Source organism: Lepus europaeus, chromosome 13, assembly GCF_033115175.1.
Source record: "Lepus europaeus isolate LE1 chromosome 13, mLepTim1.pri, whole genome shotgun sequence".
NCBI lineage: Eukaryota > Metazoa > Chordata > Mammalia > Lagomorpha > Leporidae > Lepus > Lepus europaeus.
The window spans coordinates 2,384,967-2,403,166 of NC_084839.1; the positions used below are offsets into that span (position 1 = coordinate 2,384,967).

Here is an 18,200-nt window from a genome sequence, read left to right on the forward strand (position 1 = left end):
CTTTTTTAGTAAGCCACAAAAATCACCAGATTTTCAACAAGAGAGCCTATTGACGTTTAGAATTTGTTAAACTTTATTTTTAAAGATGGACTTTTCATTTTGTGGAGACTTAAACACATGGGATGCTTCACGAGTGTCTGCTTCTCTAAGACATGGTCTGGCTGCTCTTAAGTCTCCTCTTCTATGAAGTGGAGACGATGATCTTGAACTTGGAATATTGCTGCCAGGATTACTTGATCAAGTGGGTGGATGTACCAGCACCAGATGGAGGCAGTTTCTCTTCCCCGGCCCTTTAAAGCTGGGCTCCTGGGTGTCATGTGCTGCCATGCAGTGTCCCAGTGGAGGGTGATGTGGGAGCCCCAGCATCGCGCAGGAGCTCCAGCCAATACACACCCTCCACAGCTTCCTCCCGGTCTGCTCGGCAGGGCGGAGAGCCACGGCAGAGTTGTCCTTTACTCGTCTGAAATTGTAGCTTGCTAAGGCAGAAGGGCAAGTTTTCGGCTTGCAGCTGTGGCAGTCATTGGATTCCAGGGCTACCTTATGAGGGGAGGGGCAGTGGTCTTGGTCCATCTGTGTTTACCCCTCTCCCTGCAGGGCTGTGGTGGAGTTAACTGACAATTCTGAACATCATCTCTTGAGTGCATTTGTTAGAGTTTGAATCTCTGTTTATTTTTTGCATATTTGGTGATTTAAATGAGATATAATTAAAAGGTTATACTTGGGGCCATCGCTGTGGTGCAGTGGGTTAACGCCCTGTCCTGAAGCACCAGCATCCCATGTGGGCAATGGGTCCACTTCTATAGTTCTCTGGTATGGCCTGAGAAAGCAGTAGAAGATGGCCCAAGTCACTGGGCCCCTGCACCTGTGTGGGAGACCCAGAAGAAGCTCCTGGCTCCTGGCTTCAGATCGGCACAGTTCCAGCTGTTGTGGAGAGTGAACCATTGGATGGAGGATCTCTCTCTCTCTCTTCTCTCTTCTCTCTTCTCTCTCTCTGCCTTTCCTCTCTCTGTGTAACTCTGACTTTCAAATAAATAAATAAAAGGTTATACTTTAGGACAGGGAGGAAACTTCCAGATCATTTTGTCAACCCCACTTATCTTCTCCTAGAGGAAGCTCTGAGTCTGGAAAGACTCAGAGATGTGCCCAGTGATAAACAAACCTGCGAGGATTCACTCCCCTCTTGCCATGAGCCTGGCACCCTGCCAGTCTGTTCCAGGCTGCTGTACACCCACACTGGGAGGCCACACTTGCCCGAATGAGTGTTGGGCTTTTCCTTTTGGAATTCCCAATTTGTTCATTTCAAAAACCTGATTTACACAAAGAGTTCTTATTGAGAAGTGTTTAGAAAATCATCCACAATCCTGCCTCCCACGGATGCCCACTATTGCATTCATCTTGCCCATTTTCAGTTGTGAGCAAACTCACGCAAACAGCATATATAGGCATATATACTTATGAAGACAGAATCCCCCTCATCTCTCTTTATGTGCTCAGTGTGATGACCACTTCCTTGCACAGTGAGAGTCCCTCAGCATGATTTCCTACCTGAGAACTTCCTGTCATGGAGCTGATCACAGCTACTGACCCGACCCTCATCAGCAAACCTTTAATTCATTTTCACTATTGTCTTATTTATTTAAATTTGTTTGTTTTTTGATTAACATGTAACACTTGGACATTTTTGTGGGTACAGGGCAATATTTTAACACATATGTGCAGTGTAAACTGATCAAATCAGTTTCCATACCTTTGTGTTGGAGCCTATCAGCTCCTCCCTTGTAGCTCCTCCCACAGGTATGATCCATTACTGTGAACCATAGCTGCCCCACTGTGCTGGGGAATGCTGAGCTTATGCCTCTGTCTGAATGTTTGTTATCCACTCTCCCTCTTCTCCCCTCCCAGCCTTCCAGCCTCTGGTTACCACTACTCTAAGTTCAGATGGATGTCTTCTTTTTTTTTAAAATAAATATTTATTTATATATTTCAAAGGCAGAGTTACAGGGAAACAGATGCAGAGAGAGAGAGAGAGAGAGAGAGAGAGAGAGAGAGAGAGAGGAGAGAGAGATCTTCCATCAACTGATTCACTCCCCGAATGGCTGCAATGGCTGGAGCTGGGCTGATTGGAAGCCAGGAGCCAGGAGCTCAGGTCTCCCACGCAGGTGCAGGGGCCCAAGCACGTAGGCCATGTTCTACTGCTTTCCCAGGCCATAGCAGAGAGCAGGACGGGAAGTAGATGAGCCAGGTCTTGAACTGGCGCCCATATGGGATGCGGGCACTGCAGGTGGTGGCTTTACCCACTACACCACAGTGCTGGCCCCAGATGGACATTTTTTAACTTCAACATGTGAGACACAGAATGCGTGGTGTTTGTCTTTCCATGTCTGGTTTCCTTCACTTAATCACGAAGCTGTGGAGAATGTAAGTCCATGAAATCATTCTGTCTGGCCCTGCCAAGGCAACTGCAGGCAGGACTCTAAATTCAGTAAATCTGTATCAGTCTCATTTTTAAGTTGATAGTTATGTATGGCTCACATTAAATATCCAAGTGGCTCTTGGCAGAAAAAATATTCCCCATCCCAGAATATAATGACCTTCAGTTCCCCCTGTTTTGCTGCAAATGGCAGAATTAAATTCTTTTTCGTGGCTGAATAATATTCCATTGTGTATTATACCACCCTTTCTTTGTCTGTTTATCTGTTGGTGGATACCTACCTTGAATCCATATCTTGGCCGCAGTAAATAGAGTGGCATCGGAATGCAGGTGTCTGTGGATATGCTGACTTCATTTCCTTTCAATCCATTCTCAGAAGTGATATAACTGGGCCGTATGGTGCATCTATTTTTAGTTTTCTGAGGAAATTCCAGAGTTTTCTATAGTGACTGTATTAATCTGTGTCCCCACCAACATTGTATAAATCTTCTTGTCTTGTTATTTATAGCCATTCTAATGCTATCTCACTGTAGCTTTGATTTGCATTTCCCTGATGGCTAGCACTTTTCATATTTTGATTATATTATATACATATATTTGTTGGTGTATATGTTTCTTTTGAGCAATATTTGTTCCTTGTTTGTTTGTTGCCTTGCCTAAGTATTTTTTTCCTCCTTATTTAATTATGTATTTATTTTTCAAAAGATTTATTTATTTATTTGAAAGGCAGAATTACAGAGAAGCAGAGGCAGAGAGAGAGAGAGAGAGAGAGAGAGAGAGAGAGATCTTTCATCTGCTGGTTCACTCCCCAAATGGCTGCAATGGCTGGAGCTGTGCCAATCTGAAGCCAGGAGCGAGGAGCTTCTTCTGGGTCTTCTACATGGGTGCAGGGGCCCAAGGACTTAAGTCATCTTCTTTTGGTTTCCCAGGCCATAGCAGAGAGCTGGATCAGAAGTGGAGCAGCCAGGACTTGAACCAGTGCCCATATGGGATGCCAGCACTGCAGGCAGCTTTACCCGCTGCACCACAGTGCTGCCTCCCCCCCCCTTATTTATTTTTAAGATTTATTTATTTGAAAGGCAAATATATATATATATATATATATATATATATATATATATATATATAGAGAGAGAGAGAGAGAGAGAGAGAGAGAGAGGGGAAGGAGAGAGGGAGAGACACGCAGAGAGCACAGAGAGTGAGCTCTTCCATCCCCTAGATCACTCCCCAAATGGCTACAACAGCTGGGGCTGTGCCAGACTGAGGTCAGGAGCCAGAAGATTCTAATGGCTCTCCCATGTGGGTGCAGGGGACCAGGCACTTGGGCCATCTTCCACTGCTTCCCCCAGCTCATTAGCATGGAGCTGGATTGTAAGTGGAGCAGATGGGACTTGAACAGGTGCCCATATGGATACTGGCACTGTAGGCCTAACCTTCAAAGCCACAACGCTGGCACCTAAATACTCTTCTAAATTTTTAAATTTACTTTTATTTATTTGAAAAGCAGAGAGACAGACACACAGGGATTTTCATCTGCTGGTTTACTCCTCAAATGCCCATAAAAGCCAAGTCTAGACCAGGCTGAAGCCAGGAGCCTGGGATTGGATCTAGGTCTCCCATGTGGGTGACAGGGACCCAAGTACTTGAGCCATCGCTTGCTGCCTTCCGGGTGCACGTTGGTAGGAAGCTGGAATTAGGAGCAAAGCTGAGACCCCCACTCAGGCATTCACTCTATTATGGGAGGTGGCACCCAAACAACATGTTAGCTGCTGGGCCAAACACCTGCCCCTACCCACTTCTTAGCTGAATTGTTTGCATTTTTGCTGTTGGCTGTTTCTCATATGCTTGGATATAAATCTTTTGTCAGCTGCATAGTTTGCAAATATTTTCTCCCATTCTGTTGGTTGTCTCTTTACTCTACTGATTATTTCCTTTGCAGAAGCTTCTTTAGTTTGGTATAATTTATTTGTCTATTTTTGCTTTTGTTCTCTGTGCTTCTGGGGTTTATCAAAAAAATCAATGCCCATACTGATATCTTAAACTGATCACAAGCCACCAAGGAAATGCAAATCAAAACTACAATGTGATATACTGTTTATTGATTTGTATGTGTCGAACCATCCCTGCACCCCTGAGGAAAATCCCATGTGATCGTGGTGAATGATCTTTTCTGTCCACTACTTCAATAAATGATGTCATGGGATCCTTGCAGTGACATACTTGCTCACATTCATGACTGTTTATAGAGAAGTGGAATTACATGACAATTTTAATACTTTTAATATTTACTTCTGGATTGGACCTTTGGAAGTTTCCACAAACTTCTGCTGTTTCTGCTCATCTGTGAGTTGTTCATGATTGTCCACTGGGACAGTGAGGACTGAGCAGGAAAGTGCCACGTGCATGGCCCAGCAGAGCTGGGTCCTCCCCTCTCCTGCCCCTCTTTCTATTGCAAAGTGTTTGTGGTTGTGGTTGCTTGATGTGTAAGTTCTTGTCCTGGTGGGAGTGTAGGACTTTCATGGTTACATGTCAGGAGGTGTGGTCACCACTGAGGGCTTGGACCAACACACGTGATTTACTCCAAGATGTCTGCTTTGTGCTGGGCAGGATGTGCCTGAGTTTACAATTGGTGTCTTGCTGCCTTACGTGAGGGCATGGAGCCACTCAGGCACAGAATTAAAGGATGTCAGTCACTCTCACTGATATATGTTGAGTATTTTTATCCAAAGTGCTTGCGATGAGATTAGTTCTGGAATTTGTTATTTTTTTCCAGATTCTGGAATGATATAATATATTGGAGGTGAGACCCAAGACTGACCATGGAATCCATCTATATTTCATGTATACTTTTTTCTTATATCCTAAAGTCTTCAATACAATATTTTAAATACTTTTATGCATGAAACAAAGTTTGCATATCACAGCTGAAGGGACTGGTATGATCTCTCTCTTACTGAAGATGCTGAATAAACTGTGTGCTCTGTGACCTGTCACATGAAGTCAGGCATGGAACATCATGTTGGCCCTGAAAAAACTTCAGACTTTGGAGCATTTCAGGTTTAAGAGTTTTGGAGTAGGGATGTCGAAAACCTATACTTCTCTCTTTTGTGACCTCTTACTACCGGGTACAGAACATTGTGCTGCTTATGGGATGTCCCCATGATCACAGAGGTGATAAAAGACTTAATGAGATAAAGACTTGTTTTTATTATTCATCATGTTCTAGAAACAAAAATACTCTGACAAGATGTCAGGTGCTAAATTCTAGAATTCATGGTTTCATCATGAGCCCCCTATACCTTTGGTTCTATAAATGACCACCTTCACTTGCTAGAGTTTGTATGTTGCCATGTCACATAATGCATTTGGAAGTCATTTCAGATGGTGGATGCTTTATCATTATTTGATGTTAACTTTCCACAAGTTTGACATGGAATGCATATGGTTTATATTCTTGTCATAAGGTTTATATTTACATCTATGGTCTGCTGTGGGAAAATGGGGAAGTTGCAGTCACGTGAGGTAGAGCAGGTCTTCGTACCTGCCAGTGACAAGATGAGTCGAGAGGCCAAGAGAGGTTAAGTGATGTGAGGTTGGGTGGCAGGTTGGTAATGGCTCTAACATGAAAAGTTCCAGAGATGATCCCAGGATTTTCCCACTCCTTTCCCAGGGAAAGGCCCACCACTGCATTTGTACAACCGGACAGTATCAAGTATTTCTTCTGTTTAATCCATAGTACTAGGGATTTGTATGAATTATTTTTGGTCGACATTTGAGCACTTTCTGTAGGGAGAGAGAAGTGCTGTGACCATTGGGAAGTGAGCTACACAGTGCCTTACACTGTTTTCTATTGCTGTAAGATAATACCGGAGATGAATGATTTGTATGGAAGTTTGTTTGACTCTCAGATCTGGAGGCTGGGAAGCGGAAGAGCCTGGTGCCAGCATCTGCCGGGCTCCAGGGGAGGGCCTTCTTGCTGTGTCATGGCATGGTGGAGGCATCCCTTCGTGAGACAGAGCCGGCACTAGCCCCGTTCTCTCTGCCTCCTCTCACAAGGCTGCTAACACCACCATAGGGCTTCCTTTCACCATCTTACCCAACCTCCCAGCTGCAAATACCATTAACATGAATTTGGGGATTAAATTTCCAGTACATAGACTCTGGGGGACACGTTCAAGTCATAGCACACAGAACAGGCACAAGGCTCTGCCAGGGAAGATGAGGAGGAGCGAGGGGTTAGCCAGATGGGGCAGGTGTTTTCTGTGATGTGAGGGAGGGCCAGGGGTGCTGGCTGCACAACAGCACCAAGAGGGAGACCCTGCCCCTCTGAGCTCCACTTTTTCTAGGGTCAAGAGTTGGTTTGAAAGTTGGAGAAAAACCAAGGAGTCCCAAGTGCCAGGGTCAGGGAGCTGTGTGCCTGGCTGTTCGATGCTCCTGGGGCCTTGCTGCATTGAGGCCACGTGCAGTTCTGCTTGCACCATTCCTGCCAGCTCCCTCAGAGGACAGTCCTCGAGCTGTTCACGTACTGGGCCTCGAGGATGCTTATAGCAGCTCATGTGTGTGTGTGTGTGTGTGAGTGTGTATAATTAGAAACACCTGTGGGAATATCCTGACCGTTCACCACTAGAGGAGCAGTTGAACACTTCACAGCGTATCCCATTGTGATTAGGCACAGAGATGTCGACCTGTAGTGGCTCTCTGGACATTGTAAGGATTATATAAAATATCCCTGTGAAGATTTAAACTGGTGCCTGGCATTTAGCAAGAACTCACTAAGAACCCAGCAACCCTGTCCAAATCTGAGATCCACGCATGCCTACCAGTTTGAAATCAGTGCCAACTATTTCAAAAGTTAAATGCTGCAAGGTATAAGCATTTGTCAAGTTCCAAAATCTAATGTGCAAATGTTTTGCTAAGCTATTTTGTTTCATTTTGTGAAGTGTCAATATGGAATAGAAATACCTATCTTCTGGAAGTTATTTTTTCATAGAATTTTGTTTTGGTCACAATATGTTAGTGGAAAAATTGAAGAAGCTTTATAAGAGATCTTGATTTAGCATAGAAATTTACTTAAAATTAATTATAATATGATAATTCACAGTTAACATGGCCTCAGACATGGTTTATAAAATACTTGAATGTAATGAATTTAAAATTAAGTTTCATTGAGCACAGAGACAGGAAAATTAGATCTGAAACAGGCACTCTTGAAATCTTGGCTTTTGTTGACGGTCATGTGGGTTTAAGGAGAGAAGAGCCCTTGCTCTCAGAGGATTTCGGATGCAGCTTTGCGGAGTGGTGGCTTCTGATCTCAAGCTGCATAGACGTAGGCAGATGCGAAAGACAGCTCCAGCTCTCTGCTCTCAGAACTTACGGGCCCCGTCAGCATATTCTTCCCCGTGAAGGCCGAGCTCAGTCTGCCCTTCCATGGGTCTGTGTGTGGCTGAGAACAGGAGCCCAGGGGTTAGGCTGTGGTCACCTCCCACTGTCGTGAGGAGACAGGTGCGTTTATGAGAGGGGCTTTCCAGATCCCTCTAGCTACCCGTGAATCTAACACAAGGAGTATTTCACAATGGGCTTTCCAGTGGACTGTTTTATAGTGTTACACATGATGCTCTGCCTTATTGAAAGCTTGAGAAATGGAATTTAACTTTGCTTTGATGACTCAGGGGTTCAAGCACTTGGGCCATCTGCTACTGCCTTCCCAGGCACATCCCAGCAGGAAGCTGGACCAGAAGTGGAACAGCCGTCCGTCCTTCCCGCCTCTCTACCTTGTCACCCTGTAGACCTGGCTTCCTCTTCCTGGTGGCAGAAGCGGCTCCTCCCCATTACCTATCAGCAGTGCCACCATTATGTTTCTTTCTTTCTTTTTTTTTTAAAAAGATTTATTTATTTGAAAGAGTTACACACAGAGAGAAGGAGAGGCAGAGAGAGAGTGAGAGAGAGAGAGAGAGAGAGAGAGAGAGAAAGGTCTTCCATCTGCTGGTTCACTCTCCAATTGGCTGCAACTGCTGGAGCTGAGCCGATCTGAAGCCAGAAGCCTGGAGCTTCTTCTGGATCTCCCATGCAGGTGCAGGGGCCCAAGGACTTGAGTCATCGTCTACTGAATGTTCTCTGTCAGCTCACTCTGTATGGTGGGATCCTGTGTACCCCAGATGAGTGCTGTCTGCTGACCGTGATGTTCTCTGCTGGGTGTGCATTTGTGATGGGATCTTTTCTTGATGCTGGGCTGTCTGGAATCTTTTTTGCTGGATATTTTCTGTGGAAAGGGCACTGAGGGGAGTTGGTGCAGAACCCACAGGTTGGGAGGGCCAGGACTGTGGAGCTGAATAACAGCAACAAAACAAAACAAAACAAAAAATCAAAGCAACAGCTGCTGTCAATTGAGTTTTAGCTCATTCAGATCTGCTCAGCAGGTGACAAAACGTTACCTGATTTTTTGTTACTCCTACAGACAGCAACCACGTTATGAGGTGAGTTGTGTGCAGCAGTGAATGGCTGGGGGGATGAATGACACCATGCACGGTTACAGCCAGTGTCAGAGCCAGTGCTGTGCTCCTGGATGACTCACAACCTAGGCTCCCGAGTGCTGTGCTCTGCTGGAGCAGGTTCCAATAGGCATTCTGCTAAAAACTACAGTGAAATATGTTTGATGGCTGTCATGACCAGGGCACTTAATGCTGTGTGTTCTTAGGGAGATTAGATTAGAGAACCACTCTGATTCTTTGCTACCTGGATATTTGCCTGGCTAGTCTGAATGCACACGAAGAGTCGACTGCAGTGCCTAATGCCAGTCAGCATTAGGAAACCATAGCTGGGCCTTGGGCGAACAAGCCTATGGCAGCCCCGAGGATCTTCTGTCGTTGATTCAGGTGTGGCTTCATTCCCTGGGTTAAGGTTAAGCTGTTAGGCCCTTCAGCTCATGCAGGTGAGTGTGCATGGGACGGTCTTCACCATCAGACAGTAAGGGAAAACCGTGTTTGTTTGGTAGTGCCGACGTGGAGTCGGGGGAGAAATCCAGAACTGTGCCTTAAATTGCTGGAGTTGTTTAATTAGGCGGTGATATCAGGGTTAATGAATCGTTCACACAGCAGAAGAGCAATTGGCTTATTGTTTCTGTGAGGTGCAGTGGAGCAGAAAGCTGTGTGTCTCGGGGGCTGTGTTGCAGCGGAACTGTGCAGACAGCGATGTCTGTTGCTTTCTGGCTTGGCCTGTAAATACTCGTCGCATTGATTTCCTCATTATTAGTATGCAGGTGTATATACTTTAAAGAATTTATTTGAGAGTCAGAGAGCCAGGGAGAGAATGTACTCCCATTTGCTGGTTCACTTCCTACAAGCCCACAGAAACTGGGGAGCTGGCCAGGAGCCAAGAATTCCATTTAAGTATCCCATGTGGGTGGAAGCGACCCCAGGACTTGAGCTCTAACGTGCTGCCTCATAGGATCTGCATTAGTAGGAAGCTGGAATCAGGAGCCAGACAGGAATCTAACACAGTACGATGTGGGATGTGGGTGTCTTTGATTTTTTTAAAGATTTATTTATTTGAAAGAATTAGAGAGAGGGACACACACACACACAGAGAGAGAGAGAGAGAGAGAGAGAGAGAGAGAGAGAGGTCGGTCTTCCATCTATTCTTTCCCCAGATGTCCACAAGGGCTGGGGCTGGGCTAGGCCCAAGCCATAAGCCAGGAGCTCCATCCAGGGCTCCCATGTGGGTGGCAGGGCCCCATGTACTTGGGCCATCTTCTGCTGCTTTTCCAAGGCCATTAGCAGGGAGCTGGGAGGGAAGTGGAACACCTGGGACAGGAACTGGGCCCCTATAGGATGCCAGCATTGCAGGTGGAGCTTTACCCACTATGCCACAATGCTGACCCTGTGGGAGTCTTAACTGCTAGGTCAACTGCACCTCTCCCCTCCTTAAAACCTGGTTCCCTGGGAAACACAAGTATCAGTGTTTTCTTAGCTCTGCCAGAGGTATATGTAGCTTGCTCCTGTGTCACTGTGAGCCCATAGTACACAGGTGGTATTGCTCTTGGTGTAGGATCTGTGGTAAATTTTTACTCAAATTGGGTGATTCAACACAGCCCCGAGTATTAATGGGTTAGTGGCTCTTGTGTGGAAGCTGGGTGGGGGGTTGGCAGGGTCTGAGAGCAGAAGGGACCAGGGAGCAGGGCAGGCTCTGGGAGGACCCCGGGGAGCAGGGTGTGCACGGGGTGGTGGTGGCTGTTGGAGGGGGTGCAGGAAGCAGCAGGCCCAGGAGAGCAGAGGTGTTGCAGGCAGAGCCAGAGAGTGAGTGATGGCTACGTGGCCACACTGAGCTGCCAGTGGGTTGTGGACTGGAGGCCCCAGGGGGAGGGTCTGCAGACTGGAAGTGTCCTGTGTGGAAGGAGCTCATCACAGGGGCCAGGCCTACCACTGTGGTGGTGAGGACGAGTGGCACCCGACATGTTTCTGCTGGTAGTGCATCTTGCAGGTGTGAGGGCAGTAGTGGAAAGGAAGCTGGACATGGGTCCTACTTAGGGCCGACAGGGAGACCGCTGGTGTCAGATGAGAGGGGCAGGGAGCCTGCGGGGTCGAAGTGGGGCAGCTCAGAGCCCCCTTGCTGTACAGCTGAGGCCCAGGTCTGCTGGCTCCTCGAGAAAAGGCCGAGCCTGGCTGGGTGCGTGCCTGGGGAGACATGGCGTGGGAGGCCTGTGTACAAGTCAGCAGGCAGCAGCAGGGGTCTGGACTTTGCTCTGTGGCCGGTGGGAGCTGCCATTCATGGCCATCAGGGTGGCAAAGGTGTCTGTGGGAGGGGAGTGCGGAGTGAGGCCCTGACAAGGAATGCATCCGTCGTCCAGGTGAGGCCGGGGAGGATTTGCAGCAGGCAGGCATGACAGCGCAGGTGGAGCAGAGCAACCAGGTGGGACCTGGGGGACTGCATGGGAGGGACAAGCAGGGAGGAGAGGAAGGAGCCGATGCCGTTGGGCCTAGCGGACTGGGGGAACTGGGATCAAACATGGAGAGCAGCAGCTTTTCAGAGTGGCCATGGTTGGAGCACTGGGGGGACCTCCTTGCACAAGTTTCGGGACTGTGTGTGGGGCCGGCACCGCTGTGTGGGGCAGCATGGGGGCCATCAGCTTCTCCTAAACCTTCCCTCTGCTGCTTTCTGCATCGTCTGTGCCTGCAGATGGTGGGCGTGGGGGAGTGTGCTGTTCTGTGCCAGGTCTCAGGAGTTCTTAGCGTCTCAACTCTGGTGAACCTGAGGCTGAAGCTGTAACCAGGCCATGGCTGTCGGCTCTGCCTCTCAGGTTGCAGTCACAGGGAACAGAAGAGAGGGGTCGGGGCACACGTGGGGATCACACCTGCTGGCTGGGACATTCTGGCTTGAAGCTCATGGTCTGAAATCAGAATCCACCCTGTCCATTCTCGGGACAGCAGAATTTGGCCTGCACAGAGCCTGTGGCAGTGGACTGCTGACTTGTGCTTGCTGCAGGAATGCTGGGCACAGCCCAGGAGTGCACTGCCCGCCTTCCAAGTGGGGCTTTTGTCTGTCCCGTGGCTGCCTGGCACTCTGCTCTTTCACACGTGAGTTTTTCTGTGACAGGAATGCACAGCCTCCAGCCCTCTCGGCCACCAGCACACCCCCTCTGTGACCCTCCTGGCCCCTGTCCTGTGTCCTTTGGACAAGGGGACCCCCCCAGCCTTGATAATGTTTTGGGGGTGGTGCTGTGTGTGCTGTTGATCTTCAACAAGGGTTTGTGGAATTGAACTGCATCTGAGGCTTATTTCTTCTTTCAGATCAAGCCAGTGGTACATTGCGATATAAATGTGCCTTCCAGGTGGCAAACATATCATCGGATATCCAGACATATCAAGTAAGTACAGCATTACGGGTGAAAAATAAAGGTTGTGAGAATTTCTTGAAAGTAAACACTCTCTGTCCCAATAAGCTCTCCTTAAACCTTTTCTCTCTCCTCCTCACTCCCCACTTCTTCCTCTCCCTCTCCCTCTCTCCCTCCCTGTCTGTCTGTCTCTCTCCCTGGTTAATTCTTCTCCCAGGCACAAGCCTCTCCTGGATCCAGCCTTTCAGGTGCTGTGTGTTCTTTCTTTTCTTGGACCGTGACTTGGGAAAGGAGGTCTGGCTGCCACGCTGTCGTCCACAGAGCCGTTTTCCCAGGGATGAAAAAGCAAGGGCATCATGCATCCGAGTTTTGGGCAAAGTGCTCTGTTTTATGTTTTAATCCAGCAGCGCGGTTGCTGCATGTTGGCATTCCCAAGTGTTTCCCACCAGGAGCCTGGGTTCTCGGAAGGCTCTTCAGGGTGACGCGCAGCCTAGTCCTGTGTGGCCTCAGGGACAGACCCCCCAGAGCCCTGGGTCCAGTGGGAGGCATCCAGGCTGCTGGCACGGGCGAGGGGTGGGTTTGTCTGTCTTGAGGTTGCAGGAAGAGAAGACGCTTGTCTCAAGGAAGCCTTGGTTCAGGTCCTAGCTCCTCACCGCGTCTGGCTGTGACCTTCCCATGCTCCCTCGCTCTGTACTTGTTTCCTTGTCTGTCACAGGACTGTGTGTCAGCCACAGGACTGAACACCCACCCTGCAAAGCTGTGAGGGGTGCTTGCTCTGGCTGTGTTTGCAGGAAGTCCCGCCCAGTGGTCTTCCGGCAGCAGTTCAGTGCTTGCCGGGTCCTCCCCTGCATCCTTCCTTCCGGCAGGTGCCTTAATGTCAGTGACTGAAATTCCCTCCGGCCGCGATCTGCTCCAAGTGGGAAGCGTTTCTGTGAGTTTCCACAGGATCACGCGCTCTGAGAACCACGGGGACACTGGGGGCTGGCATCCAGCCCCAGCCTTTGTCAGCAGTGGTCACTTCTGCCCCTTCCTTCTTCCTCCTGTGGGGAGCAGAGCTGGATCCCTGCTTGACTAGCAGACCCGAGACTGGGGCGTGAGAAGATAAAGCAAGCAGCACTACCCGTCAGCCAGAGGCATCCTGGGAGCCCTGGTGGGTGTTTGATCTTTCAAACGCTTTGCCTCAAGTTTCTGTCGGGAGCCACCTACATGAGCAAGGACTGTCCTGGGGCCTGCAGCAAGGTGAGAGCTGCTGTGAAACACGAGAAGGCATGGAACTTCTCAATTTTGCAAGTGACACCTTTCTTAGAAGGCTCCAGGCTACTGGTTCCAGGGCAAAGACTGTCCCTTGAGCCACATTTTCTGAGTAGGTCTGAGACAGCAGGGCTGCTCATTCACTGGGCAGACAGTTTTTCCAGTTGTAAACCGTTTGTTCCTGCACGGAGTGCCCCAGCCTCTGTTTTGGTGCTGCAAGTTCCACTAGATGGACCCAAATATCCACGTAAACGCAGGGCCCTTCTACCGAGAAAAGAGCTGAGCGGCTTTGCTTGGAGACCTCGTAACTAACAGAAGCACGCACACAACACTGACGTGGCTTTCAGAGCTGGAACTATCCAAGAGCCAACGGGGCTCCCACCCTGCCTTGTGCACAGAAGAGCCCGGCCTGGGGAGCGAGGGCTGCACGGAGCTTGTGTCTGCACAGAGGCGGGAACCTTCACAGAACCTTCCATGGGGAGGGGCACAGGTGCTTGAGAGACTGCTCCCCAGGGAATAGATTCTCTCTCTCTCTCTCTCTCTCTCTCTCTCTCTCTCTCTCTCTGCACAGGCAGAGTTAGACAGTGTGAGAGAGACAGAGAGAAAGTTCTTCCTTCCGTTGGTTTACCCCCCCAAATGGCCGCTACGGCCGGCGCGCTGATCTGAAGCCAGGAGCCAGGTGCTTCTCCTGGTCTCCCATGTGGGTGCAGGGCCCAAGCACCTGGGTCATCCTCCACTGCCTTCCTGGGCCACAGCAGAGAGCTGGACTGGAAGAGGAGCAACTGGGACAGAATCCGATGCCCCGACCAGGACTAGAACCCGGGGTGCTGGCGCCACAGGCTGAGGATTAGCCTAGTGAGCCATGGCGCCAGCCTCCCCAGGGAATAGAGACACCTGTGGGTGGATGTGCTGTGAGAGGGAGGTTGGCCATCCTCAGAGGTCCTCTGGCAGCAGTGTCCACAGTAATGCAGGCATTTACCAGGGGGCTGGGAAGGAGCAGGTGCTGCAGGAGTCCCCCGGTGACACAGAATTTGGGTCCCCCAGTTCATGACAGTTCCTTAGCAGATTTCTTGGGGTGGTAGGACTAGAGAAGAAGAGCACAGAGCTTTAAGAGTTTGAATAGTTGTACGAGTCTGAAGAGACAGTGACTCACTGTTGATGTGAGTGGTGCAGGGAGGGAGGCGGGGGCGAGGTGGTGGTGAGGGTAGAAGGTGTTGCCCCAGAACCATTAAGAAACGAGGGGGGTGCCCCTCCATATGCAGGATGCTGTCTCCTTGTGGACACAGGGGCAGCGGAGGGCACAGGGCATTTACTTTGTGGGGAGCAGCCAATGGGCTTCTGATGGGAGGAGATATGGCTTCTTCCTTCCTCTTAGGACTGGGCAGTGGCTGCCCAGTGCCCAGAAAATGACAGCCCACCATTGTGGGCCTTGCCGTGAGTTAAATTATTTTTGCTCTGCTGATTATTTTAATTGAGGTATTGAGGCCGCTGCTGTGGCCTGCGGTGCTGGCACACCGGGTTCTAGTCTCGGTTGGGGCACCAGATTCTGTCCCGGTTGCTCCTCTTCCAGGCCAGCTCTCTGCTGTGGCCCGGGAGTGCAGTGGAGGATGGCCCAGGTGCTTGGGCCCTGCACCCGCATGGGAGACCAGGAGGAAGCACCTGGCTCCTGGCTTCAGATTGGCGCAGTGTGCCGGCTGTAGTGGCCATTTGGGGAGTGAACCAATGGAAAAAGTTCTCTCTGTCTCTCTCTCTCACACTGTCTAACTCTGCCTGTCCAAAAAAAAATTTTAATTGAGGTGTTGTAACTTCTGTTTTGTGTTGTGTGTGGCGATTCCCACAGTTCTGCAGCTGATGTGTGTGGAGAGTTCTGCAGTTCTCATTGAGGACTGGCATGAACTGGTATTTACCCCACTCAATTTCTTCCATGTGGCTTTAAATTCTTAGTTTTGAAAATCCCAATGAGAACAACAGTTACAACATTTCACTTTAAAAATGTATCTTTTTTTAAACTCCTCTCAAATTTAAATTCCCGTGAACTCTGCTTCCCTATGAAGCAGATAAGGACAGTGATGCTTAATCTGTTGTCCTAAGTAGGGGAGCTAAGATCCAGACTGAGGCCATTCATCTGATGCAGATTCTTGTGTCACCGTCTGATCCACCCACACCACTGCTGTCCAGTCTGCTGGGTGTCTGCAGGCCCTGGCCTGGGACTCAGAAATGTGTTTGTCTCCCATTGTCCAGTGGGGAATGCACTGTCCAGACATGGAGCTATTTAGTTCAGGCATCAGCTCTAGAGACCATGGCTTCTGACTTCCAGTGTGGAGAACTTCTCAATTCAGCGTCAGCTGTAACTTGAGTGGTTCTTGGGGGCGAGCGTTAAGGGTGCTTAACCCCCTGGGTGGGTGTGGAGGGTACAGGCAGCCAGTGCTCACGTCCTGACGTGCTCCTGACTCATTTGTTACCCCACTGCGATGGATTAGACAATGTGAGAATCATCTTGTGGCCATCAGCAGGTTTCTGAGAGAAACAGCCCATTTCTGACCCCTTTCACCTGATTTTTCAATAGAGAAGGGAGGAAAGTAGGAGGAAGGGCAATGCTGTGGGAAGAGCACTTTCCGGCTTTGGGCCCAGGTGGACCTGGCTCTCCACTTCACCCCTGAGTTCCTTGGGAAAGCCATTTGACCACTCTGAGCTTAGCATCTCCGCCTATCACTGGATTGCAGCTCCTGCACATCTGACTTGCTGGAGGGATTAGAGACAGTGTGTGAAGTGCTAATGGTTGGTGTGAAGGAGGAGGCTCTCATCACCAGCTCCCTTGCCTGAAATCCGTCTTTATGTCCTTATGCTGTGTTTATTTAAAAACTTTATTTATTCATTTTTATTTTGGTGGGCAGAGTTACAGAGAGAGAGAGAGAGAGAGAGAGAGAGAGAGAGAGAGAGGTCTTCCATTTGCTGGTTCACTCCTCAAATGGTTGCAACAGCCTGGGTTGGGCCAGGCCTAAGCCAGGAGCCAGGAACTTCATCCAGGTCTCCCACGTGGGTGCAGGTACCCAAGGATCTGGGCCACCTTCCGCTGATTTCTCAGGCACATTAGCAAGGAGCTGGATTGAAAGTGGAGCAGTTGGGACTCAAACTGGTGCTGATAGGGGATGCTGGCACAGCAGGTGGCGGCTTAACCCATTATGCCACAACTCCATCCCCATGTTTCTTGTTTTAAAACATCAAAAATTTTCCCTATTAAAATATTTATTTTTCCTATTTGCTATTTTTTTAAACAATAGACTTTTTAAAGATTTATTTATTTATTATTTGAAAGGCAGAGTTACAGAGAGGCAGAAGCAGAGAGAAAAAGAGAGAGAGAGAGATCTTCCATCTGCTGGTTCACCCCCCCAAATGGCTGCAATGGCTAGAACTGAACTGATCTGAAGCTGGGAGCCAGGAGCTTCTTCCAGTTCTCTCATGAGTGCAGGGGCCCAAGAACTTGGGCCATCTTCTACTGCTTTCCCAGGCCATAGCAGAGAGCTGGATTAGAAATGGATCAGCCAGGACTTGAACTGGTACCCATATGGGATGCTGGCACTGTAGGCAGCAGCTTTACCCGCTATACCACAACGCTAGCCCCCCTATTTGTTATTGAAGATCAGCATGTTAGGAGACACAATGATAAAGTAATTTATGCCTTTCTCTTACTTCAATGGTATGTTTTAAATAAATTATTTTTATAGCTAGAAAAAGTCATAACATTTATCATATAGTTACATGTAGTAAACATATAGTTTTAAAAGGTACAAAGCAAAATAAGTCTTCATTCCACTTTAAAAAAATATTTTCATTTATTTGAAAGGCAGAGGGAGAGGGAGAGGGAGAGGGAGAGGGAAAGGAAGAGAGAGATCTTCTATCCACTGGTTCACTCCCCAAATGGCCACAATGGCTAGGGGCTGGGCCAGGTCAAGATCGGGAGCCAGGAACCCCATCCACATCTCTCACATGGATGCATGGGTCCAGACACGTGGGCCATCTTCTGCTTTTCCAGGCTCATTATCAGGGAGTTGGATCAGAAGTGGAACAGCCTGAACTGGAGCTGGTGCTCATATGGGATGCTGACAGTGTAGCCAATGACTCAACTCACTGCACCACAATGCTGGCTTCTTCATTCTGTTTCCTAACCCAGCTCTCTACGGGGTTCCCCAGAGGCAGCCATTGTTAATGTGTCTTGAGTCTCCTCCTAAGTGGCTATGCACCCAAGCGTTCATAGGTATACGTGTGTTGCATACACTGTGTGAACCTTCATGTTTTTTTTTTTTTTAATCACATGATTGTCTTGGAGATGGTTTCCTATCAGCACATACAGATAAATTGTGCTTTCAAAAATGGCTACACAGTATTCTCAAAACTCTCCCACCTATCAGCTCTCCTTGAGACTCCCAGGAAAATGGGGGGGGGGCATGTTTACCTGGGGTTGACCACCTACCCTAGAGGTGGAAGGTGTAGCTCCAAACCCTTGAACAACTTGGTGTTACCAGAAGGATCCAGGCTGCTTGTTCAGCTCACCTGGGAAGCATCTGGAGATGTATTCAGTCTACTTCTTCCTCTGAGCTTGAAATTTTACTACATCTCTCTTTTTTGCTGTTTTATTTTTGTTAATTAAATTTTACTTGACACATAAAGTTCATATTTATGGGGTGCCAAGTG

At 48.7% G+C, this 18,200-nt stretch overlaps 1 protein-coding gene across 1 annotated transcript in view; it reads left to right on the forward strand.

The window, feature by feature from the left end:
- The window catches only part of DCDC2C (doublecortin domain containing 2C), a 90,515-nt gene that overhangs the window by 4,776 nt on the left and 67,539 nt on the right, over window positions 1-18,200 (forward strand). Inside the window, exon 3 of the mRNA XM_062210112.1 lies at window positions 12,214-12,290. Within this exon, the coding sequence (XP_062066096.1) occupies window positions 12,214-12,290 (77 nt within the window). The remainder of the gene's footprint in view (window positions 1-12,213; window positions 12,291-18,200) is intronic.